The 26,611-nt window shown below is 37.0% G+C and overlaps 1 protein-coding gene across 1 annotated transcript in view; it reads left to right on the top strand.

Annotated features, from left to right (window-relative positions):
- STK4 (serine/threonine kinase 4) overlaps positions 1–26,611 on the top strand; it is a 95,593-nt gene that overhangs the window by 34,218 nt on the left and 34,764 nt on the right. The window contains exon 10 of the mRNA XM_036825975.1: positions 22,123–22,280. Within this exon, the coding sequence (XP_036681870.1) occupies positions 22,123–22,280 (158 nt within the window). The remainder of the gene's footprint in view (positions 1–22,122; positions 22,281–26,611) is intronic.

The following is a 26,611-nucleotide window of genomic DNA, read 5'->3' as shown; positions in this document are numbered from 1 at the left end:
TCAGTGTTTCCTTTCCCTTTACTCTGTGCATTACAGAACAAGTCATGGAGAAAAGGAATTTGGGAGTACAAAGTGGTAATAATAATTGAGTTCTAAACGTACAATTTAGCCTGAGCTTTGCGTAGGTTTAAAGCATTAAGTCTCTATGATCTTTTCATCATCTTTTTTTTTCTTTCCTTTTTTCTTTCCTTTTTCCTTTCTTTCTTTCTTTCTTTCTTTCTTTTTTTTTTATGGCTGTGTTGGGTCTTCATTTCTGTGCGAGGGCTTTCTCTAGTTGTGGCAAGCGGGGGCCACTCTTCATCGCGGTGCGCGGGCCTCTCACTATCGCGGCCTCTCTTGTTGCGGAGCACAGGCACCAGACACGCTCAGTAATTGAGCTCAGTAATTGTGGCTCACGGGCCCAGTTGCTCCGCGGCATGTGGGATCTTCCCAGACCAGGGCTCAAACCCGTGTCCCCTGCATTGGCAGGCAGATTCTCAACCACTGTGCCACCAGGGAAGCCCTCCTTTTTTCTTTTACTTTATTTTTAATTAATTTTTATTGGCATATAGTTGATTTACAATGTTGTGTTAATTTCTGCTGTGAATCAGTTATACATATACATATAACCATGCTTTTTTAGATTCTTTTCCCATACAGGTCATTACAGAGTATTGAGTAGAGTTCCCTGGGCTATACAGTAGATCCTTATTAGTTATCTATTTTACATATAGTAGTGTGTATATGTCAATCCCAATCTCCCAATTTATCCCTCCCCCCTCCTTTCCCCCTTGGTAACCATAAGTTTGTTTTCTATATCTGTGACTATTTCTGTTTGGTAAATAAGTTCATTTGTACCATTTTTTTTTTTTTAATAAATTTTCATCAGTTTTTTTTTTTAAATTTATTTATTATTTATTTATTATTTATTTTTGGCTGTGTTGGGTCTTCGTTTCTGTGCCAGGGCTTTCTCCAGTTGCGGCAAGTGGGGGCCACTCTTCATTGCGGTGCGCGGGCCTCTCACTGTCGCGGCCTCTCTTGTTGCGGAGCACAGGCTCCAGACGCGCAGGCTCAGTAGTTGTGGCTTACGGGCCTAGTTGCTCCATGGCATGTGGGATCTTCCCAGACCAGGGCTCGAACCCGTGTGCCCTGCATTGGCAGGCAGATTCCCAACCACTGCGCCACCAGAGAAGCCCTGTACCATTTTTTTAGATTCCACATATAAATAATATTTTCCTTCCCTTTTTAAAATTTAGAGTTTCTTCCTCGAAACCAGGGACTGATTGGCAAACTATGTCCACAGGCCAAATCTGGCCTGACACCTGGTTTTAGCAATAAAGTTTTATTGAAACACAGCCATGTCCATTCATTTGCTATTGTCTATGACTGCTTTTGCACTACAAAGGCAGAGCTGAGCAGTTGTGACTGAGACCGTGTGGCCCCCAAAGCCTGAAATGTTTACTGTCTGATCCTTTACAGACAGAAAAAGTTCTCTAACTCCTGCTTTAGACCTACTGCTTTGTGATTGATTAATTCATTCAATAAATTTCTCTTCAGTGCCTACTGTATCCCAGGTACTTTGCTAGATGCTGAGGATACAGCAGGGAATGAAGAAACAGTCCTTGCCCTGAAGGAAGTCACTGTCTAGTCTGGGGACAGACCATTTAATTACACTTCAGCATATGAAATGGGCTTTAAAACAGAGGTAATCTGAGGGTGTTGGCGAAGCAGAGTGGAAGAGTATTTAATTTAGGCTGGGGATTACTGACAAATTCCTGGAGGAAAAAGGCAGGAAGGTTGGCAGTGAGTAGGGTGGGTGGAGATGTTCCAGCAGAGGGAGCCGTGTCCACAAAGTCCAAGTGGCAGTGAGTTCAGGGCAACTGCAGCTGGTTTATTGTGGCTAGAACACACCATTCCAGGGCTTTAGATCTCAGGCAGCCCCCTTGAATTTTCACCTTCCAGGTCTGTGTATTTATAATCAACCCTTTGTTTTTGAAGGGAAAAGGTTTTCTTGTTTTCTTTTTTCTATTTTGGGGCCAAGGCTCATCATGTGTGTTTGGCTTCAGGTCAGAATTATACAAATGGTGAAAGAGTAGTAATACTGCTGATGGATGTGTAAATTGATCTAACTTTTCCGGAATGTAGTGCATATCAAGAGTTTAAAAAATTCAAACCTTTCACTCAGTAAATTCCACTTCTAGGAATTTGGCCCAAGAAAATAATTGAAGATGTAGAGAAATTATATTCTAGCTTTACAAAAGTAAAAAGATAAATTAACATGTTAATATGTGCATAGAAAAAAGACTGAAAAAAACCAATCAGAAGGCCAGAGAAAAATAAACCAAATATTAAAAGTAGAAATGGGATTATAGGTATTTTAAATTTTATTTATTTTCCAAATTATTTTCTAGAGTTATTATCAGAGAAAAAAAATCCCACCAAAAATACTGCCGATATCATAGTGTATCCTGTAAATTAGGACTTTGAATTCTGCATTGCCTTAATAATCCTTTTTTTCTCCCTTCTTCCTCCTTGCACTGTTTTTTATGGCCTTAAAAATGGATATTTACAAAGAGTGTATTAAAACATTGTCACTCCCTGCTAGTGTCTCTTTAAATTCTTATCGAAAATGTGTTCTTACAGTATGTTTCATCCCCTGGACTCAAGATTTGGTGTTACGTAAATTATCGAGTGAATGATACGTACTAAATTTATTTTTTCTTTTGCTCTTTTAAGTAGCTAGCCCGTGTGATTTGTTAGGAAGGTTTGTTTTGCAGCAGTGAGCTGCTGACTTCTTTTTGTTGACTCAGAATGCTATATCTTCTGCTTGTTTTAAAGGGTTTAATTATGCAGATGATTATAATCCCTGTGTAATATAACTAGGCTGACCCATTAACATGTGTTGTGCATGTACGTGTTATGGAAAATCCACCTTTTTAAATTTAAAGAATTAATTTTGTTCCAAATGTAATTTTCGTATTTTAAGTGCTCATTAATTCAGTGGGTTGTTTGTTCAGTTTCTGAGCTTGGATAGTTTTAGCATGTCTAATGAGAAACATGCATCTTTTATTATAGTCATGAGGGAAAAACCCATTTAAAAACCTCAACAGTCACAGCTAAGTGACATTAAATAAACTTAGTTCACAATCTGTTTCAGGTCTTGTAATTCAGTTTTGAGTCACAAGTTAGATAGATTTGCCACTTAATTCTGAGATCTTTACTCATTATTTTAGGAGCTACTGAAAACTTTTCATTATGGAAAATGAAAATATATACAGTTACACAGAATAATATCATGACCCCTGTGCACATATAACCAGTTTCAAAAATAACTCACTGCCCATTATATTTCAGCTCTCCGCCAAAGAGAATAACAAACTGAATTAATTTAAAGCAGATCTCAGACATTAGACCACTTCTTCATATTGATTTCTAAACATTTAAAGGAGACTGTCTGACCAAGCGTGGCTCAGATAATAACTATCTGTGTTACATTGGACAATTCTCTTTCCCTGTATGGGCCTCAGTGCCTTAATCAATAAAAATAAAGAGTTGTTAATCTTCTTTATTTTCCTTGTCCCTTGTAGCTCTAATTGTTTATAAAAATTATATAACTCATGACTAATATAGAACTGAAGTTTCTACAGGTTAAAATTTGTGAAAATAAATAGGGTTTCACCTAGTACCTTAGAAAAGTTAGATATTTCAAATGCCTCTATTCTCATTTACTGTATTAAAAATTATTTATACCAACAGTATTACAACAGTATTAATGCACTGTTACAAAAGAAAGTAGTTCACCCCTAAGTCCTCTCACTCCAGCAAAGAACTCCTGTTCTTGACCATATGCCTGTATATAGTTCCTATATGGTAATAATTTGCTTAGATATTCTAATTTCTGATTAATTTCTACTGAATAAGCATATACATTTTTCATGTTGTTGCATAGTCCTTTTTATATTTATCACACTTAACAGTGTTTTTTGGTCATTTACCCATTGCTGGGCATTTTGGTTGTTTCCAGTTTTTCACTAGTACAAATAACTCTGCAGGGAACATCCTACATATAAATTTTGCCTTCCTTTTAATGTTTCCTAGGAAAAATTTCCAGAAGTGTTTGAACAGTTTACTGTGCAGGTATTGTCATATTGTCCTCCAGAAGGTTTGTACCAGTTTACCTTCCACAAGGATTAATAGCAGCTCTCAGTATCCTGAGAAAGAAACTGTATCCAGTTTCTTCCCTTTACAGCAATTTCTCCTTTATATTTTCCATTTTTTTAAATCTCTCTGTGCCACTTTCTGGGTGTTAGACCTGGATTCATCTTCTAATTCTATAATTCCTTTTTGAGCCATGTCTAATCAGCTGTTTGACCCAGACATTGCGATTTTTTCAGTGGCTAACATTTGCTATGGTCACATGGCTAGTAAACACGGGAGCTGGGAATTCAAAGAACTCCGAAGTCTATGGTCTTTTCATTCTACTGAACTTCTGATTTGTTCTGGAAGCCTACCCTTGTGTTAATGGGCATTAGATCCATAACATAAAACCCATCAAAATTCATGGTAAGACTGGTGCTGGCTTTTGAGGGGATTCCAAAGCTAACTTTTTTTTTTTTAAGAAACAGTTGTTTTTTTTCTCTTTTTTTTTTTTTTAACGTATATATGTATCTATTCTTTTTCGAATTCTCTTCCCATTTAGGTTGTTACATAATATTGAGTAGAGTTCCCTGTGCTATACAGTAGGTCCTTGTTGGTTATCCATTTTAAATATAGCAGCGTGTACATGTCAAACAATTGTTTTTTATATATAAATTATTTATTATACCTAAGAGGATAGACATTATAACTGTTAATAATAATCATTAATGATTAGGCACTTAATATCTACCAGGTGCGGTGCTTAATCCTTTATAAGCATTTCATATATTTTAATCATTACAACCGTGATGTGTGGTGTTTTCACAGCCCACCCCCGGCCTTTCACAGAAGCAGAAACTGAATTGCAAAGAGACTAAGTAACTTGCTGGTGATTACATAGTAACAGAAGAGCCAAGACCTGAAGCCAAATACCGTTTGATTTCAAAGCTCATGCTCTTAACCATTTTATTACCCTGCTCCTCAGCAGAGCCCCTTTATTAAGTTGTTAAGGGACAGGACCAAGGCTCATGTTACAAGCGCATCTGATGGCAAGTCTCAGCTTGCAGTGTCCCTTGCTGGTTGTTTGAGTACCTAGCCTCGCTCTGTGTCTGCCCAGGATTTCCAGACACAAAGGGCACAAGGTTTTCAAAGGGAACCTGCCTCTGATGATTTTGTTACATCTGAGGGAGTATGTTTTGGTTGTGTATATCTGAATCTACCATAAAGAATCAGATTGCAGTTGGAGGGAGGGTTAGAGTGGGGTGTGATTTGATTGCTTTATGAGAGTCCCCAAGAACCCCTGTCAGAACCATAGAGGTAAACCATTGTCCACACTACGTTGAAAACCCGTGTCTGGATAAAATATCAGTTTGGGGATTTTGGAAGGCTTCTCCTGTTTGTCTGTGTCACTGGGTTTTTTTGCATAAGGACCGTAGAAGAACTTTGCCCTCACTGTTTGAAGGGCACATTCCTGAGGTGACTTGAGAGGTTCTGTGTCAGTGTCAGGGCCCTTGTACTTTCTCTGGGCCGGCAGAGGGAGCTCTGTAATAGGTTATGAGTTTAAATGGTGTTCCCACTTGTGTCCACAAATCCCCTTTCTATGGAAGGCTTCATTCTAGATCAGGACTGTTATTTATTTATATTTTAACATCTATTTTAAGTAACCACAGCAACACTAGGGCAATGTCTTTATTTTAGGTAGGAGATTGGATACCTCATACTTGGCAAAGTTCAAATAAGACTGAAGTCGGTTAGAACATCTCAAAATAGTTTAAACTTTTCCTTTCTCTTCCCAGATTTCTCAGTAGACCTTAACCAGAACTGATGTTTTCTTTCTGCAGCGTAGTACCACGCATATAGTTTTGAACCTATCATCAGCTAAATTGGCCCTAACAAAGTAATTGAATACATTAAAAAAAATAAAACTTAAAATTCTTGTGCAGAACTGACTTGGGAAAAGTTATTTTATGTATCAAAATAAACATTAACAATGACAGTTTATAGCTTTTCTTGTGTAGCCTCTTTAGTTTTTGTTTAATTTATTTCCATGTTGACTATACAAGTCTGATGCTTACTTTGGGAGTAGCCTTTGCTCTTTTCCTTTCCTTTTTCTTTCTTTTTTTGTTACTGGTTTGCAGTGGTTCTTTATATGTTGGATACTAATTTTTTGTCAGTTATGTGCATTGTAAATATTTTCTCCCAGCTTGTGACTTGTGCTTTTAATTTTTCAGGATATTTTCTTAGAAAGCAACTTTTGTTTTCATGAAGTCACATTCGTCTGAATTTTCTTATACCGTATGTTTTTTGTGCCTTCTTTAAGAAATTCTTAATAATATATTTTAAAAATGTTTGCTTTATATTGGAGTATAGTTGACTTACAATGTTGTGTTAGTTTCAGGTGTACAGCAAAGTGATTCAGTTTTACATATACATATATATATTCTTTTTCAGATTCTTTTCCCGTATAGATTATTACAGAATATTGAGTAGAGTTCCCTGTGCTATACAGTAGGTCCTTGTTGATTATTTTATATATAGTAGTGTGTATATGTTAATCCCAAACTCCTAATTTATCCCTCCTCCCTACCTTTTCCCTTTGGTAACCAAGAAATTCTTAATAATATTGTAATAACTTTGTATGGTGATAGATATTTACTAGACTTATTGTGGTGATCATTTCATAATGTATGCAAATGTCAAATCATTATGTAATACATCTGAAGCTAACATAATATTGTATGTTGACAATATTTCAATTAAAAAAACAAATTCTTTCCTACCCAAATGTCTTAGAAACAGTCTCCTATTTTTTTTTTCTAAAGGTTATAAGTTTTACTGTTCACATTTAGGACTTTATTAAATATATCAGGAATTTTTTTTAGTTTACAGTATGAACTATAGTCATCTAATTTTATTCCTTCCATCTGAAAGACTTGCTTTCTCCCTCCATTCAGATCTTTGGTCCTGGTACCTTCTCAGGCCTTCCTTGACCATCTATCAAAAATAAATTCCCCTTCCCCTTTTTATTTTTCTTTCAATACAGATTACTCTTGAAATTTATATCATTATTCTTCCATGTAAATTTTAACATTGGTGTATCAAATTTTGTAAAATACCACTGGGATTTTGACTGAATTGCACTGAATACACAGATTAATTAGGCAGAATTGCCTTCTTTATGATGTTAATTCTTTCTATTCATGAACATCGTTTATCTTTCCATCTGTTTGGCTTATATCTTTTCGTAGATAGCTTTATAATTATATCTATAAAGATGTTTTAGATCTTTTGTTAAATTAATTTTTATGGATTTTTTTTGTTCTAATAGGTTTTCTGAAGTTTTTTTTTATGAAGGCAGTCTGTCTGTGAATTAGTTTTTCCTTTTGATCTTTATACTTATATATTTTTCTTACCAAGACCTGCAATAATAGAGGTGGTAGTGGGCATTCTTGTCTTATTCCTTATCTTAAAGAAAATTCTTCTAATAATTTACCATCAAGTTTGATTTTGTAGTAGGTTTGGTGTAGGTACCCATTATCAGGTCTATTTCTAGTTTAAGAGATTTCTTTTCTAATCAAAATTGTTGTTAAATTTTATTCTTTGATTTTTGAGTTGAACACTTAGCTGTTTAATTTTCTTGCTTACTAATGTATTCAGGTAACATTGTAAATTTTTCTCTAAGTTCAGTTTACGCTGCATCCCATAAGTTTCATATGTGGCACATTGTAAGTACTTTTTCCCAGCTTGTGATGCTTTGTGCTTATTACATATTTCTTTTTTAACCCATGAATTATTCAGAAGTGCTTTTTAAAAACCAAATTGTATGAATTTTTTTAACTGCTTATTTTTAATTTTCAATTTCAGAGAATTGTGGCTAAAGAACACAGTCTGTGTGATACCAGTTTTTTTTTTTTAAGATTTTTTGATGTGGACCATTTTGAAAGTCTTTATTGAATTTGTTACAATATTGCTTCTGTTTTATGTTTTGGTTTTTTGGCGCCAGGCATGTGGGATCTTAGCTCCCCAACCAGGGATCAAACCCGCACCCCCTGCATTGGAAGGTGAAGTCTTAACCACTGGACCGCCAGGGAAGTCCCCGATACCAGTTTTTTTATGTTTTCTTGTGACATTTGTGGCCTAATATGTCAGTAATTTTTGTTAAGTGTTCTTTGTGTGCCTTAGAAAGAATGTGTGTTTTCTAATTGTTTGTAGGAATCTATATATATACCGTTGATTTAGCTTGTTAATTGTCTTCAAATATAGCTATTCCCCACTAATTTTTGATACTTGATCTTTTGGTTTCTGAGGGAGATATGTTAAAATTGTTACTCTGTGGTTGTGATTTGTCAATTTTTATTAATTTTGAGATTTATATTTTGGGGAGGAGGACTTTTATATTTTGAGGTTGCATTGTCTGATGAATATAGATTTAGAATTGTTAACTCTTCCTGGGAATTGTTCCTTTTATATTTGACTTTCACACCTTCCCTGAGATATGGGTCCACTAGTTATGAGCTTCCTGCCATACAGAATGAGGAAGTTCAAGTTAAAAGTTCAGCGTCTTGTCTAAAGTCACCCTAGATGACAAACCTTTGACTTCTAGTCCTCATTGCTACTGTGGTACAGGGCTTCTTGTTAAATATTGTGAAAAGCCTGCCTTTCTTGTCTTTTGACACCTATTTCTAGGATCTTCAAACCTAAGGCTTTTGTGATGTTGGTGTTTGGATTATCAAGGCTCATAGCTGTGATAATAAACAGACAAGGTTTTATAGCTAGGTAGATTGATTGATTGAAGTATGATAATGGAAATGTAGTAAAATGTTAACATTTGAGGCATCTGGGTGAAGGTTATCTGGATAGTCTTTGTAACATTGGAAGGTTTTGTACATCTGATATGTCAACATAAAACATTACATGATTTTTAATTCATGATTTTCAGTTTTTAGAAATAAACCTCAAGAGGCTAACTTGGGATAGTTCATAAATTTGAAAGAGTTTTACTTAAGAGTGTCCTAATAAAAGAGTATCTTGAGGTTGTTCATTTTTACTGATTCAGCTATTACATCTGTCATTAATATTGACAGAAATTTGTGCTTTAGAAAACCAAGCATATCACACAGATTTAGGAAAATGTTAATTTTTTAAATTAACAATCCTTTTATTTATTTAATTTTATTTTTGGCTGTGTTGGGTCTTCGTTTCTGTGCGAGGGCCCTCTCCAGTTGCGGCGAGCGGGGGCCACTCTTCATCGCGCTGCGCGGGCCTCTCACTATCGTGGCCTGTCTTGTTGTGGAGCACAGGCTCCAGACGCGCAGGCTCAGTAGTTGTGGCTCACGGGCCCAGTTGCTCCGTGGCATGTGGGATCTTCCCAGACCAGGGCTCGAACCCATGTCCCCTGCTTTGGCAGGCAGATTCTCAACCACTGCGCCACCAGGGAAGCCCAACAATCCTTTTATTGAAAAAAATTATATTGTGTCCATTTTTTAAATTGAGGTATAGGTATTTTATAATGTGTTTCAAGTATACAGCAAAGTGATTCAGTTATATTAACTATTAATAATGTCATTCAAAGTAATATATTGGACACTGAATATCATTAGTAGTGCTATGAAAATAATGAAATTTTGTACATATTGCCATCCGTGTATTTTATATTAAATTATATGTGGGGTGTTTTTTGGTGCGTCTTAATATGCAGAAAAATTGTTTCACCATTTCATTATCAAGCGAACGTTTTTTTTTAAAGGAAGAGAATTTATCCTGTTTTAGTTGATCATTATCAAATAAGATATTATATTTAGGAGCAAAAATGAGAACTTCTATACTAGAAGTAGAGAAAGAATCCAAGCTTTCAAAACATATTAAAAATATGTTGTCAAATAAACTACATTATTATACTTTAATAATACTTTAAGTATAAAGTATCTTTGAAAACAACAAAAAAAGTTCTTTTTTCAGAGGCAGAGATAACAAAAAAATCCTGGAGCAACTGATCCCGAATTGCATAAATTTGTAGTTTAGCAGTTAAATGCTTTTGCCCCAAATGAGGAAATGACAAGCCAAAGGACGGCCACTTGAAATATGTACCTCATCTACTAAAGATTTGACAGGCAACAGTTCTCCCTTCCAAGACTCATTGGCTACGATATGGTATTCTTGTCCTCACTGCCTTCCCAAGAGATACATGGCAGCCGTTCCCCGTCCTTATCTCCAGGCTTATTAGGCCACCTGGCTTGCAGAACTTGGACCACTGAATTGAAAGATTGTTTCCACTGACTCAAGCCTTTTAAATTAGACTCAGTGAACTAAAGGGAGTGAGTGGATGATTTCTATTTCAAACTTGAATTTCTAATTGTATTCTAATGAATCTCTTTGAAATAGAATTTTAAAGCATGGTGGCATAATTAAGTTAGAGCAACTCAGAACCATGTTTTGGGTAAACTGCTGTGATAGTATTATGTGGTAAAAACGTTACGTATTTATAGTTTCCCAGAAAGTCCTAGGTCTCACGAAGGCACCTATTGTTGCTGTGAGTTTCCTCATGTTAAAACCAAAGTCCAGGATCTTGTTAAAATGATTTTATTTCAACACCATCGGTCAGATGCTAATTTCAGAGCTGTGTAAGATGGAAATTCTTGACTCACAGCCTATCTTCTTTCCACCTGCAGTTTTTTGAAGGGGATTGTTATAACAGTGACTCCCTTGTGTGTTCTCTATCTCATTCTCTCTGACTCAGATTATAACATTTGCAAGGACAGTTACTAGGACATAAAGTACTACAGGTATTTTAGTGCTTCTTTTACTACAATAACCTTACTGTCTGATTTCAGATCCCCTCAGGATGTTTAAAACTATCATCAGAGAATATTAAGTCCATGTATCTTTGCCACTCACCGTCAGCATCATATGCGAATTTCAGATAGCATTAGTGTGCTTATACATATCAAAGCTAAAACTTAAAACGTAGTTTGGTTTTAGAAACATGTCTCTCAATAAGGGTAGGAGAAAGAAAAAAGAGTAGCGGAAAGAACATTAATTTTTGGAATCAGAGTCTTTGATTTGACACTTGGCTCAGAATTTTATAAACTTTGTCAGCTTTGACAAGTTATTTCCTTTTTTGAGCCTCAGTTTCCTATCCTGAAAAAGTGAAGCATAAAAGTCCCTATTTTGTCAGGTTGTTAAGATGATAGGAGATAGATATGGGAAACGCTTAGCATAGAAATGCTTAAAAATGGTAAGTAGTATAGTAAGTATATAGTAAGTAATGGGTCTTTTAGTGTATGACAGTGGTTTTTTTCATTGCACCTAAAAATTCCTTCAACCTGAGCTACTTTTCTACATCCTAAATCCTTTTCTCTTACTAGTCATGTTTTTTACTTTTTTTTAGTTTGTGCCCTTGGTATTAACGGTGTTTTGTAAGTGCCACTTCTGTGTCTAAGCACTGGCATGAAGATGGTTGATCTAAAGGAAGGTCACTTGTCAGTTTCAGTAATGTTTTTTAAATGTGCTGAGGAGAGAGAGAGAGAGAGTGATTCAAATTCCTTGGTAACAGGATAACATGTTTTGAGAATCTGTTAAGCAAAAGCTCAAAATATAAGATGGTAGATTATAAAGAAGGCTAGACTTTGAATCTACGTGAGCCTTCCTTTGTGAAGTTTCAAACTGTTATCTTAACACTGCGAAATTTATTACTGACTGGATTTTTTTTTCCAATCCCTGAAAGATAATCAGTGGGGTTCACTGTGCAGTTATCAGAATCTCCCTCTAGGGTGGGATTTACAGCAGAAGAGCAGAGATCTTGGTCCTCAGACTTTTCTCACAGTTGCACAGATAGTTCAAGGTCATCCTGCCAGAGTGGAGACTAAATCCTAATTGTTTGTGCAGTTTTTCTGATTATGTCCAGATGCTGGGCTCACTTTTATCTTTGGAAACAGTTAACATTCTTGATTCTTTTGGGATAAGCCAAAAAGCACAGACACGTGGTGCCTGAAAATTCATTCAAACCACCTGCCAGACCACATGTTAGGATATGAAAGTACCAGATCTCAGTGTGACATGGCTGAAAGGCTCAAGGCCTGTATTTTGAGGAAGATAAGGTGCTGCTCCATTAGAGTTAAATTGGTAAAAGGAGAGCCAAGAATAGCCATGGGGGAAATCTATTTTCCAAAAGAGGGCGGTAGCATGGTAGTAATGAAGATTAAAGGAAAAAGTCCAAAAGATATACTTTGGCTCTTATGCCTAAGAAGCAGATAAATCAGTTTTGATCAGTTAGGGGAATATATTTTTCTGGTGCTCTAAGCTGTTCTGACCTGCTTACTCTTGCTCAGCAAGAAAATGGAGATACATTCTGATAAATTTAAATGAGTCCCAAAGAAAAAGTAGATGATTCTCTTAAGTGTTTATGCTCTAAAAAAATATCAGCTTGGAACCAGTATTTGTTAAAGATAAATATTTAATACCCACCAAAAAGTATTTATTAGGTAGTCACTATGTGTCGTTACTGTGTAGTGTACAAAAACCAAATGACATGTTTACTGCTGACCCGGAATTTGTAGGTTAAAAGGGGAAGATGACTTTTGTCATTATCTAATATGTATGGAGTGCCTACTGTACTACTACCGTTGTTTCTAATTCCTTACATGTCTGGAACATTACTCCGGGTGCCTCAGATAGTGGTATTAGATGTTGGCATAACTTAGTTGAGGAGATAGGGCGTCTACATATAAAGGTAGTAATATAATAATAAGACAAATGCTGGGTAAGTGGTTCAGAAAAATGTCGAAGGATTTGTGAGAAATTAGATATACAGAAAGGCTGGGGACGATATTCCAGGCAGGTACAGAGTCAGAAAGGAGGGGATATATGGTGAACATTCAGTTTGGCTGAAGTGGGTGTTGACCAGATATTGGAGGACCTGGAATGCCAAAGTAAGAAGTTTGAACTTGACTTTGTTGGTAATAGGGTAATATAAAGACATTTTGATCAGAAAAGTGATATAACAAAGTGGTTTTTTAGGACAGTCAGTTGGATGATATGGAGTTTGAAAAGACTGGAAACCGTGAGACCAATTAGGAAATTGTTGCAATAACCAAGGTATGGCTCGTTCTCACCGGTGAACCTTTTGTATGTATCTTTTTAGATGTGCTGCCTCTACTGCTCTAGTTAGTACCTCCTTGAAATCTGGATTTAGATCTCTTCGAATAGACATATGGTAGCACACTAGACTTAAAGATCCAGAGCTTCATTGCCCAGAAGTCAAATCAATTTACACAGAGGCAATTACCAAAACTGGTTCCTGGAAGAGTTATTCAAAAGTTAGACTCTGGAGAACCTTATAACTTATGGTTCTGGCAATTCTTAGTGGTTTCAGAGAACATTCAAAGGAATATTTATGGCCACATACAGAAACTTGGATAGTAACTTGTGTAATTAAATGAATTAATACATGTAAAGCACTTAGATGCCCAGTCACAAAACCAAAACCAAAAACCACACACATAATAAATGTTAGATTAAAAAACAAAACAAACAACGCTATGATAAGGCATATTATTCCAAGCCAGAAGAGAACATGTGAGAGATTATTTGAGTTGTTTTCTTGCAAGTATTCATGCTTGAAACAGAGAAGAAAATGTAGGCTTTTCCGAGTTCTCTACTTTGAACAGGTAGAAAAGAGTTATTGTAGAAATTAAGGAAAGAGTAGGTTGACCATTGTGGTTTACTTGGTGACAGTCTTGAAAATGAACATTTAAAATGGAAGGGCATAAAGTTTAATGTCTAGTAGATGGTCATTCCAAAGGAAAAGATGGGCCTCAGTCTTTGGTCAAGCTCCTGGCCAATTATGACTACCTTGGCATTGTGTTATAGTTCATGTGAATCCAGAAATAAAAGTAAATACTAGAGAAAAGGGATCTTTCTGTTTTTTTTAAAAAATTTATTGATATATAATTCACTCATTTAAAGCATACAATTCAGTGGTTTTTAGTATATTTATGGAGTTACGCAACCATCACCACAGTCTAATTTTTTTAAATTTATTATTTTTAATTGAGATATAATTCACATATAAAATTCACCATTTTAAGGTAGAGTTCTGTGGTTTTTAAAAATATATTAGCAGGGTTGTGCAATCATAACCACTGTCAAATTCCAGACATTTTCATCATCCCCCAAAGAAACCACAATCCTGTTAGCAGTCACTTCTCATTACCCTTTCCTCCATCCCCAGGCAGCCATTAACATGCTTTCTGTCTCTCAGGATTTGCCTATTCTGAACATTTTATATAAATGGAATCATATAAAATGTGGTCTTTGTATTTGGCTTCTTTCACTTAGTTTAATGTTTTCAAGGTTCACCAGTGTTACAGCATATATCAGTAGTCCATTTCTTTTTATGGCTGAATAATATTCCATTGTAAGGATATACCTGATTTGTTTACAATCTAGTTTTAGAACTTTAAAAAGAAATTATTTATTTATTTATTTGGCTGCTCCAGGTCTTAGTTGCGGCACATGGGATCTTTGTTGCGGTGCATGGGCTTCTCTCTAGTTGTGGCACGTGGGCTCAGTAGTTGTGGCATGCGGGCTCTCTAGTTGTGGCATACGGGCTCTAGAGTGCACGGGCTCAGCAGTTGTTGCGTGCGGGCTTAGTTGCCCCACGGCATGTGGGATCTTAGTTCCCCGACCAGGGATTGAACCCACGTCCCCTGCATTGGAAGCCGTATTCTTAACCACTGGACCACCAGGGAAGTCCCACATAGCATTTTTCAAAGAAAAATAAATATAAGATACAGTTGCTTATGAATTTGCCCCTTTGTGGACTTTGACAGATTGTCCATTTAGCTTTACAGATGCTGCTTACAAAGAAGAACGGGCCAGTCATAGTATAGGAATTCATGCATTCCATGCATCAGATAAAAGAATCAGAGCAAGACATGGCTGTTTTCAAAGTTCGACTTTTCTGCTGAGTTCATTCTCCCAACGGCTTCAGGTTTCTGGTATTATCATTCAATGGAACGTCTTCATTTCCTGGGATATGTCTGAAAAAAAATACCCTGGCTCACACTGAAACAGAAAGCCCACCAGCCAGCAGAAGCCCTGGGGACAGCATTGCCTTTAGTCAGCTGGGAATGATTCTTTCACACTTTTCAGCACCGCTTGATGGTCGCGCTCAGGAGTGCCGAAAGAAGAGTCCAGGGATAAGGTTACTGGGAAAATTCCATTCCCCTAGTCTTTCTATGCTCAACCTAATGGCAGTTCGGATATGTCAAGAATTCTCATTTTGATTTTAGAGAATTTGCAATATGAAAGGCAGCTCGCCAGCCTTAAAGCCTGATGATCAGGGTTCAGATCCTATCCTTGTATAACTGTAGGCAAATTTCTCATCTAGAAAGTGGAAATAATAGTACATACCTCAGAAGATGGGAGGATGAAACGAAATGATACATTGTGTAGTACTTGGTAAGTGCCAACAAGCGCAGATCCTCCTCCCTCCTACTTTATTTACATGGTGTTCATGAAGTGTGGATGGCAACATCCTGTGGAAGCATCTGGTAGAAAACCTGAAACTTAGAAAGTATTCAATCAATGTTAGTTGAATTTGAAACCTGAGTTCCTAAAGACTGGAACTCTTTTTGTAGATATAGATTGGTGTGTGTGGGTGTGATGGAGAGAGATTGAGACAGATCTCAGATACTGTATCAGTTAGTTTTTGCTGTGTAGCAAACCACCTCAAAACCTAGTGGTCAGGGACTTCCTTGGTGGCGCAGTGGTTAGGAATCCGCCTGCCAACGCAGGGGACATGGGTTCGAGCCCTGCTTCAGGAAGTGGAGCAACTGTGTGCCACAGCTACTGAGCCTGCGCTCTAGAGCCCACAAGCCACAACTACTGAGCCTGCATGCCACAACTGCTGAAGCCTGCACGCCTAGAGCCCATGCTCTGCAACAAGAGAAGCCACCGCAATGAGAAGCCTGTGCACAGCAACAAAGACCCAAAACAGCCAAAAATAAATAAATAAGTAAATTAAAAAAAAAACAAAACTAGTGGTCAGCTGGGGCTGGCTGACTTCTGAAGGCCTCAGCTAAGACCACCTGGTCAAGGCCTCTCTCCACATAGTATTCCGCCATGTAGCATGCCCACTAGGTTTATTTACATGGTAATAGGCTGTGCAAGCACTTTTCAAGTCCCTGCTTGCAATAAATTTGCTATTGCAGTGGCCATAGCAAGTCACACAGCCAGGCCTAGAGTCATTGTGGGAGGGCACTAGTAAAGGGCGAGGATACCAAGGCTACCTGCAGGGAATTATAGAGGCCGTGTTTGCAAACATGCTATTGTAGATACTAATTGTGATAGTAATGCAGATCTGTTTACTGAAAATTATTATCAGTCTATAAAGTCAAGCTGTGAACAGGTGCTCTAATTAATTATAGTGTTATTAAGAAAATGTAGGTCACAATAGAAGTGCTATTTCCTCCAATAAACTAAGTACAGTGGTGAAGCACCCTCACATATAAGGAAAGAATCATTGTGGTGTAAACACTTAACTTCTGGAATCACTAAATACAGGGATCAAAAATACACCTGTTTTTGAATGCATGTTGTTTCTTGCCAGTTGAGGTGTCTTCCCCTATCAGTTGATTCATTCATTTCTTCAGCTTTAGTTATATAAAACATTTTAATAACCTACATCTATTGATGATATTTTTATTACAGTTTTGGGCCAAGGAGAATTTAGTCACCTCTTCCATCTATTTTTAAAAAGCCCCCCAAACACCACTAACAACAACAAAAAGAAACTCAAAGAATCAGAGACAGTCTTGTCACAAATATTTGTTGAGTAGGTCTGGTCTTTGGTTTATGTCCACGCACATCTAATTGGTGGCATATTTTAGATTAGAGATGATCAAGTGTTATCATCCCTCTGGAGTAAGAATTCCTTTTGAATGTTTATCAGTACCTAGGCAGAAATATGTTGTCATAAGCCACTGTCAAGTGATAGTATCATGGAATTTTCACAGCTGCAATGGGACGCTAGAAATAATATGGTCCATGGCTTCATTTTTAGATTGGAACCTATGGTTTAATCAAGATCATATAGTCAGGGCCAGAATCTAGATCTTTGAACCCCAGGTTAGGGATTTTTGTAGTGTATTGTGCTGCCTCCAAAATCAATTTTAGCTATTTTGTAATCCTGTACACGTAACCATTTAAGTAATCATTTCACTGTAATTGTTTCTTATATGTGTGTCCATTTTACTCCTGGCTTATACCTGAATGTGTGATTAGATTAAAAACTTCTCTTATTACAAAATTCACTATAGTTTTGGGAACATTGATTTCTAATAAATATTAGGTATAATCAGGTCCCTGATACTGATATCAAAAGGTGAAAGGAAAGGCATTTTAGACAGAGTTTCTTCTTTGTGACCCTTAGTTGTTGAAAGGGACAAAGAATATTAGGTATTTTAACTGCAAAAATATTAGAGATCTTTAAGTGAGTTGCAAAGGGCTATTGTTATCAAATATAGAAGAATTCAAATATGTAGAAAGCAAATGTTCTCATTTTCTCATCTAAACAGTGATAGAAATTAGACAAATAATTATACTCTAGCTTAAGAGATGTTTCTTTGATCTTTATGACATAGTTTAGATTTAGACCATAGAAATGTTATTGTTAATGTTTCATCTCTGGTTTAAAGACTTGAATTTCTAAAATCCACCTGTATTGCAACTGAAGGGAATTACTGAGGCATCATAGAAGTATATTGTACCAATTATACAATTTTTATTGTTGGATATGTTTTTTTTAAAATTATGTCTTTATGGTTTTTGTAACAGTTCCACAGAAGAACATATTTTAAATTACCTGTTATATCTCTCCAGAAGTTACCATTTTTATTGATGAACACATTTCAGTCATTTCTTTGTGCATTTATAGAGAAGGCTGTGTAAACAGACATGAAATGACTGAGGAGAGATTGATGCATGATATATACAACTTACCCTCAAATATTGTATGTATCTTCAAAAAAAGGAGATATTCTGTTTTGTGTGTATTTCCTAAGAAGGAGGATAAAGTTGTCCCTTGGTATAGGTGGGGGATTGTTTCCAGGACCCACCACGGGTACCAAAATCCACAGATGCTTGCAGATGCTCAAGTCCTTTATATGAAGCAGCATAGTATTTGCATATAACCTTCACATATCTTCCTGTATACTTTAAATCATCTCTAGATTACTTATAATACCTAATACAATGTAAATGTTATGTAAATAATTGTAAATATAATGTAAATGACATGTAAATAGTTGCTGGCTTGGAGCAAATTCCAGTTTTGCTTTTTGGAACTTTCTGGATTTTTTTTTTTTTTTTTTAATGTTTTTGAGTCCTGGTTGGTTGAATCCACAGATGCGGAACCTGCAGATACAGAGTCAACTGTACCCTCTTTTATTACCACAATACAGTTGTCAGGTGGTGATTTTTCTAAAGAAGGGCTTTTCCCTTCTCTCCTAACCCCCTTCACTTTTAGATTATTACTCTGAGCTCATGGACTCTTTATTCAGTGTTTTTTGTTTTGTTTTGTTTTGTTTTTGATGCTCAGTGTCCCAGAATTTACCGGTGGGAGCCCCTCAAGGTGGCTTCTGTGTCCTGTTGATATGTCTGTATCAGTTTGTGAGTACTTGTGTTTTTTTTTGGCACAAAAAGATGTTCCAGGCTCACTTTGTACTTTTCCTGTCCTAGACCTGGAATCAGCTATTTCTCTTAAGAAGGCTTAGCTCCTTGTGGTGGGGAATGGTATTTGGAAACCAAAATCTGAGTGCTAGCTGTGCTCATTGCTAATGGGGTAGCCATTGCTTCAAGACCTTTTAATAAAAAAAGCTCAGCAAAAATTTTTTTAATAAATCATGAGTTCATGTTAATACCTCGGTTTAAATTCCACACACCAGTATTTTTTGTACCTTGTTCAGTTTCATATTCTGATAATTAAATATTGCCAGATCCCCTTCATAGGGCTTGTACTACTTTGCATCCAAATTCAGCAACGTATGAGAGCACCTGTGTTGCCACATTCTTACCAGCAGATAGGGTATTATCAAGCTTTTGACTTTTGCCAAACTGAAATGTAAGAAATCGCATCTCCAAGTAATTTTGATTTGAATTTCTCTCATGAGTGAACCTACACGTTTTTTTCATGTTTAAGGACTAATTGGGTATCTTTGTGTGTATACTATCTTTAGCCCATATTTCTACCTTTTTTGGGGTCTTCTTTTCCTTAATTTTTGGAATTCTTTGTATATTTGGGAGCTTATCTTCCTAAGGTATAAAGAACTCTAAAATTTATTTTTAAAAGAAAATTCTTTTAAAACCTTTATGGTTACTTGTTACCAATATTTTCTTCGAGTTCGTCATTTGTCTTTCATCTTGGCTTATAGCGTATGTGTGCTTAATTTTTATTTTTTAATTTATTTTATTTTTGGCCGTGCGTCAGGTCTTAGTTGCGGCAGATGGGATCTTCGTTGAGGCATGCATTATCTTCCGTTGCGGTGCACGGTCTCTTCCTTGTGGTGCATGGGCTTCTCTCTAGTTGTGGTGCACAGGCTTAGTTGCCCTGCGGCATGTGGGATCTTAGTTCCCCGACCACGGTTCGAACCCGCGTCCCCTGCATTGGAAGGTGGATTCTTAACCACTGGACCACCAGGGAAGTCCCTATTTGTGCTTATTAATTTTTAAAAATCTGTGATATTTCCTTCACACAAAGAAAACATTCTTTTTTTTTTTTTTAATTGCATCTGGGTTTTTGTCATGGTATGTTAAAAAGCTTTTCTCCTCATTCAGGTTTTAAATGCATTGCATTCACACATGTTTTCTTCTAGTACTTATGGTTTCCATTTTTACAATTAGAGCTCTTATCCATTTGTAGTTTTCCTGGTTGAAGGTATGAGGTGTGTATACAATTTAATCTTTTTCCAAACAGCTATCCAGTTGTTTGGATATCCATTTGGGCTTTCTACTTTGTTTCTAGACTTTCTATTCTCTTCAGCTGGTCTGAAGCTAGTATCTGGTCCGGATTTGTTTTTTGGCTGCACCATGTGGCATCTTAGTTCCCCAACCAGGGATCAAACCCACACCCCCTGCATTGGGAGCGTGAAGTCTTAACCACTGGACTGCCAGGGAAGTCGCAGAATATTTTGTATAAAAGTACACTGCATACTGCGTATTTCAGCCATCTATAGCACTGTCACAGTTGCTCGGCTCAGGAGGCCCTCTAAACACCCCTTTTGATGTGTAGGATTATGGGTAGGCTTGCTGCAGAGTTGTCTCCGAGCCAACCTTCTCCTCTGGTGGTCCTGGAGGAAGGCACCGATCAAAAGTACTTTCCATCCGAACTTGTCAGGAAATCCAAAACACCCCCATTTTTACAAGTTTTATTTTGTTGCCTTTCCTTCAGAACTGTATTATGAAATAATACCTTAAATTTAATTTCAAAAGTAAACAAAATAAGTGTGAAAAGCACCTAACATCGTACCTAAAACAGACAAAACAAAACAGACATTCAGCACGTAATTGTTGACTGGTCCTAGCAAATATTGTGTTTGATCCCTAATAAATGAGGGGGCAACAGTGAAGTAAGCTGTTGGCAGCATCTGGAAGTGGGCAAATCTGGGATTGGCTGCTGTTGAACTTGGCAGTGGTGATGGTGAGTAAGATGACAAATATCTGAGAGGCAGTCAGGGCGCTGGCTCGAAACTGGGACTAGGCAGATGTCAAGAGATAAGATTGCATGGAACAACGGTTCTTGGAGAGAAAACACTTGCTGTTCTTTATCTTCTGGACTCCTACCCATTCACTTCTTAAGGCTCTGAACCTTCTGGTCTTTTTTTCTGGTTACTGGGGGAAAAGGCAGTATAAATCCACATGTTCATGCAAAGTACTGAAAAAAAAACTTCTATACTTCCCAGTATTAGACTACCGTGAAATAGGTACATTCAGCTAACTAGGTTTTTAAGTCATGCCAGGTAAAGTTATTCTTTCTGTGATTGTTACTAGTTCTAACTAGTAACTGCTGTATTCTGCTCTCATATGGTAACTGCTGTTACTTAACTACTGATTCTGCTCTGCTATGTAGCTACCCTGCTTTGTGACTGCTAACCTAAGCCCTTCTACCAGTCTTTGCTGATCACCCATCTCGCAAGATTTCTTCATCTCCTGGGCACATGTAACTCTTAGAATCAGTTCTATCTATTTAATATTTATCCTATACTGTCTTCTTTTAAAGAATATTTAAAAGAATTAAATAAAATCACCTATAATCCTACTATCAGAGACAAATCCTGTTAACATTTTGGTATATTTTTTTCTAGTCTTTTTTTTTCTCCTAAGTGTATGATTTTATGGAGTTGAGATTGTACTGTATATATAATATCTTATTTTTTCTCCTTAACTTTATCATAAACCATTTGTAAATAGTATTTTAAAAGTTATATAATATTTCATGGAGTGGGTTGTGATTTACTTAGATATTCTTTTTCATGCCTATTTTTCTCATTAGTCAAATTAGATCATGATTTTGCCAAGGGAAATCAATCACTATGATATCATCCCCCCTTCCTGACTCTAATGCCTGTAGAGCATATTATATATGTAGATGATTAATAAATATTTTGGCTTGCTTCTCTGTTTTCGGTCTAAATGTTATAGGAACTCTTTGCTATAGGGGATCCAAAAAGTATTACTTGTAGCTGATGTAGAGTTATTGCATCACCAAGTCTTCCCATTTAGAAAAAGGGACCCTGGGGGTGCTATGAATCCTCTGAAATTCTATGAAAAGTATTTTGAGTGAGCATTTGTGCTTTTTCCTATAGTTTTCACTAGAATCTTGAAGGACTCTTTATCTACCAAAAAGCCACTGATTCCATGACCGTAGCCCATCTGGAGACAGATCCATTTACTAAACTTATCTGAAATCTGAGATACTGTATTTCACCTTTTGTTTTTCTTGGTTTTCAGGAAGGGATGAGACCATGCAGCCTGCAAGACCATCTTTCCTTGAATACTTTGAACAAAAAGAAAAGGAAAATCAAATCAACAGCTTTGGCAAGAGCGTCCCTGGCCCACTGAAGAACTCTTCAGATTGGAAAGTTCCACAGGATGGAGACTATGAGTTCGTAAGTAGACTTGGAAGCAGATGGTCATGTCTGCGGGGGAAAGTTGTTTGAAATATCACACATCCAATTCTGTCATTTCACTGAAAGTGCAAAGTCCTTGAGCATTTTATTGTGCAGCTCACAGCTCCTCTAAATGCGCCTGGCGGCAGCTCCTGGACTGAGGGCCTCAGGAGTCTGAGACAACATTTTGACTGACATTTGAGCTGTTCCGAGGGCCCCCAATTAATTACTGGCGTCTTTTTTGCTTTAATAATTATTTATTCACTTGCCATTTTTACTTTTGTTGAATTTGAATTTGTTAATGGTAAAAGAAATATTTAGTCATCCAGTGAAGATGCACTGTCTTTACTAGTTTATCTGGGATTGTGATTTTTATATTTAAGAATTAGACTGGAGGGCAGTTAGTGCTATTTTGTAGTGTCTTTGTTGTTTGGCTAACCATTATCCTAATTTCAGTCTCTCTGAGAGGATTATTCTGAATTTTGTCCGAGGCTGAATATTAAATCATTCCAGAGTTTCATAGGAAAAACAGGGTGTGTATTTCCTCTTTCTGCTGTGGAACGTTCTCCCTCAACCACAGACACTTGTTAATGTTCACAGAGATTTAATGTGTAGAGGCAGTAAAAAAAAAATGTGCAAAAAAAAGTAAGCTAAGGAGTCTGCATTCCTTTTCTAGAAAAGGATTTTCTGTTTAGGAGTATTTAATTTTTACATTCTTAAATTCTGTCATAATTCTGTTGTTTATAAGAACTTAGTTTGCACATTAGATTTGGATTTGGGGAGGCTTTCTAGTCCTGGCTTTCTCCTATCCTGCTGACCGGTCTAGAGGAAATGATGTCATTCTTCCATAACATAGTTTCTGCTTTTGTAGAGTAGCAAGAATGTCATAGTTTATACAACTAATGATAGAGATCTTTTGAGGACCAGAATAACTCACCTGAGGTTATTTAACCAATTAGTCCCTGAACCCATGTTAGGACCCAGGTTCATTTGTTTTATCATCTCTTTGTTCACTCATTTATTTATTAGCTCTTTGAGTGCCAGTATGTGCTTGACACTCTTCTAGGGATATAGTAGTGAACAGAACAGTCAAAAACTCATCCCTCTTGGAGGTTTCATTTTAGAAGAAGGAAAATAAGGAAGTAAAATATTTAGTGTGTCAGATAATGGTAAGTGTTGTAGAAAGTATGAAGCAGGAAAAGATCGGTGGGGAAGGGAAGGAGAAAAGGAGAGGGAGAGGGAGGGAGTGTGTGTGTAAATTTGTAGCAATTTAAAATAATGAGTTAAGGAAGTTCTCATTGGTAAGAAGATGAGAGAGTGAACTTTGTGACTCTCCAGAGAAAGAGCTTTTCAGGCAGCTGGAATAACAAATGTAAAGGTCCTGAGGCAGGAACTTGCTTAGTGTGTTTGCAGAACAGTGAAGTGAATAGTATGTTTGGAATGGCATCAAGGGGGAAATGAGATCAGAGATGTAATGGGGAGTCAGACGACGGACGTTAGGGCTTTTGTGTAATAATAAGGACTTCAGCTTTTACTCTGAGTGAGATGGAAAGCTACTGGCAAGATGTGACTTGATCCTACTTATGTTTTGAAAACATTATATTGGTTGCTATATTAATGTACTACAGGAAGACTAGATTTTGTGAACACAGGTGTAGTGTTGTTACCTACTATACAGAAGGGGCCAAATATGGGGCACGTCTGCTGCCATTCCTCTCTTCTAGGTCTTTGGCATTCATATTTTCCACTGAGTCAGGATTCAGCTTCAGAATCCTTCTTAACACAGTGTTCCAGACTGACGCTGTTAATCAGCGTAGACTCAGAGATTTGAATCTTCATGTTTGCGATTCCATGTTGCCTCTGTAGTTGTCGTGGATATCTTTGTAAGGACTGATTTTCTCAGTTTAGTGAGTCTTTAGGTAAAGATGAAACAACTTCTGGGTACCAAATCACATCACCATTGTGATAGAATGCTTAAGAATCCTCAAATCTGTATTCCCAGGTCTAGTTAATGATCCTGAGATTCCAGTCACTTTAAGCTAATCATTAATTTGGGATCAGCAGTTCCAGTGTTTGAAGAATTCACTTCTCTCTGCCATAGCCTTCCCATACTAAGATCATTGCCAGAGAACTTATTTTGATAGGCAAGCTACTTATGCAAAGGGGCTTTAGTAGGTCTTTAGAGAGAGAGCTTTTTATTTGGGAAGGAGATGGCTGTTGGAGGGAGTGGGCCCATGAGTATGGTGACTAGGTTAGCACATTGCCCAACCTGTAGTATTCCTGGCTGGTGCAGGAGAAAGGTCCTGAGACTTAACAGAGGTTATAAACTGGCATCATCCAGCCCACACACCTCTTTTGTGTGTCCTACACAGTGTTTAAAAGTTTTAAATTAGTTGCCTGTGTTTAAAAATTGAGAGCTTCTACATGAAATGTCAGAACTCCAGCTTATTTTGAAAACTTGGAAGATCTGACCATAAAAGACCTACATTTTTGGTTGATGGTTGTCTGGAGCTGAGTAGCAGCTGCCCTCTTCGGGTCTGACCTCTCTGGCTCTCTTCAAGATCTGATCTACTTCATTCACTTGTATTAAGTATCTAACCTGTCTGGCATTTTTAGGACATTTGATCTGGGGACTCGTGCTCTAAATCATTTGGATTCGTATATGTCCACAGTGTGTCTGAGCCAACCCATCCTGACATATAAAATTTTATTCTAATTTTACCTTGAAAATTTCAGGAGAATTTATTTTAAAATTCTCTTTTAAGAGAATTTCAAGCTAAACAGTGAAAGACAATTGAGGTGGAGTATATATGAGCTACTACACCAAAAAGTTCCAAAGAGCAGATGAAAACTATTTTTAATGCCTTGATATTCTTGCTGTATCACCTTCATCCCAAATCAAGCATTTAAAATAATTTCTCAAATAGTGTTTCCCAAAGTGTGATCCCCAGGCCAGCAGTGTCAGCATCACCTGGAAACCTGTTGGAAATGGTTTCTCAGGCCCCACCCGAGACACGCTAACTCAGAATCTCTGGAGACAGTGCCCGGTAATCTGAGTTTTAACCTACCTTATGCATGATCCTAACCTGCTAAATTCATATAAATTTCTTCTTTCTTTCCTGTTAGGTACTATAGAAATTCCAAAATCACATGTATTCATATTTTATTAACATTGCATGACTTTAAAATTTCCTTTTTACTCCCCTTTTGAGTCTCCTGTACTCTTATTGGAGGTACCAAAGCAGTACCTAAAATCAGGAGAATGTACATTTGAAAGTGACATCTGGCATAGAAAGAACCAGTTTGTTGAGTGAAGAAAGTGTTCTGAGTAACCTCACTAAGCTTAAAGAAGGATGTGTGTCAGACTAGCCGTCCTGTTCTCCCCAACCGTCTCTTAGAGAGAGACTTTCTGATTTCCCAGCGGGCAGTATTATAAAGAAGATATTCTCTTTATTCCTGTGAAGGCAATTGCTATTTTGAAATGAAATTTTTTGCCCAAAATGGCAAATGGGAAGTAATTAAATCATCAACAGTGGCAGAACTTGATACTGACAAAAAACTTCATATTTTCATCCGAAACTGAATTCTTGTTGCATTTCTAAAATTGAATTGCCTTATTTGCCAAATTGAAAAAGCAACAAAGATTTCCTTTAATTTTTGACGTATATTAAAGTGTAAATAAAAAGTGCTTGAAAATGCAATATTCTCTCCAATTAGTATTTCATAGTCTATAAACAGATGCATTTTTGGAAATGAATGTTGCTTTTATGAGAATTCAAACCCTCCCATTTTGCCATCATAAAGCCACAAAAAGCTGTCAACTTAAACCCAGTTTGGCTCATAGATCTTCCAAAAACACACTGTACTATTTTTGTCTAAGAAGACTTAGTACCAAGAGGGTGAACAAGACAGACAAGACCCAGGCTCTCCTGGAGTTGACTGTGGTGAGGGAAACAGACATTAAGTCAGGTAATATACCAGTTCAGGTAATAGTGGCTATTTTTTAAAAAAGCACAGTAAGAGGTAGTGTGAGAGGAGGCCTTGCAGAGAGATGGGACATTCAGCAAGACCTGAATAAAGAGGGGAAGCCAGGCACGGGAAGGTGGAGGGAAGAAGTACAAAGTCTGAAGCAGGACACGGTGAGTGTGTATAAGGAACAGAATGACACACAGGGTAGCAGTCCATCATAAACACATCAGTAATCACAATACACGCGAGTGCATTAAAATCACCTGTTGAATGATGGAGACTCCGAATAAAAATAACAGTTGAAATTCAGCTAAATACTGTTTATAAGAGTTATAGCTGGCTTCCCTGGTGGCGCGGTGGTT

Source organism: Balaenoptera musculus, chromosome 15, assembly GCF_009873245.2.
Source record: "Balaenoptera musculus isolate JJ_BM4_2016_0621 chromosome 15, mBalMus1.pri.v3, whole genome shotgun sequence".
Taxonomy (NCBI): Eukaryota; Metazoa; Chordata; class Mammalia; order Artiodactyla; family Balaenopteridae; genus Balaenoptera; species Balaenoptera musculus.
Note: the sequence above shows the minus strand (reverse complement) of the source record. Positions and strands in the feature narration are given on the sequence as shown.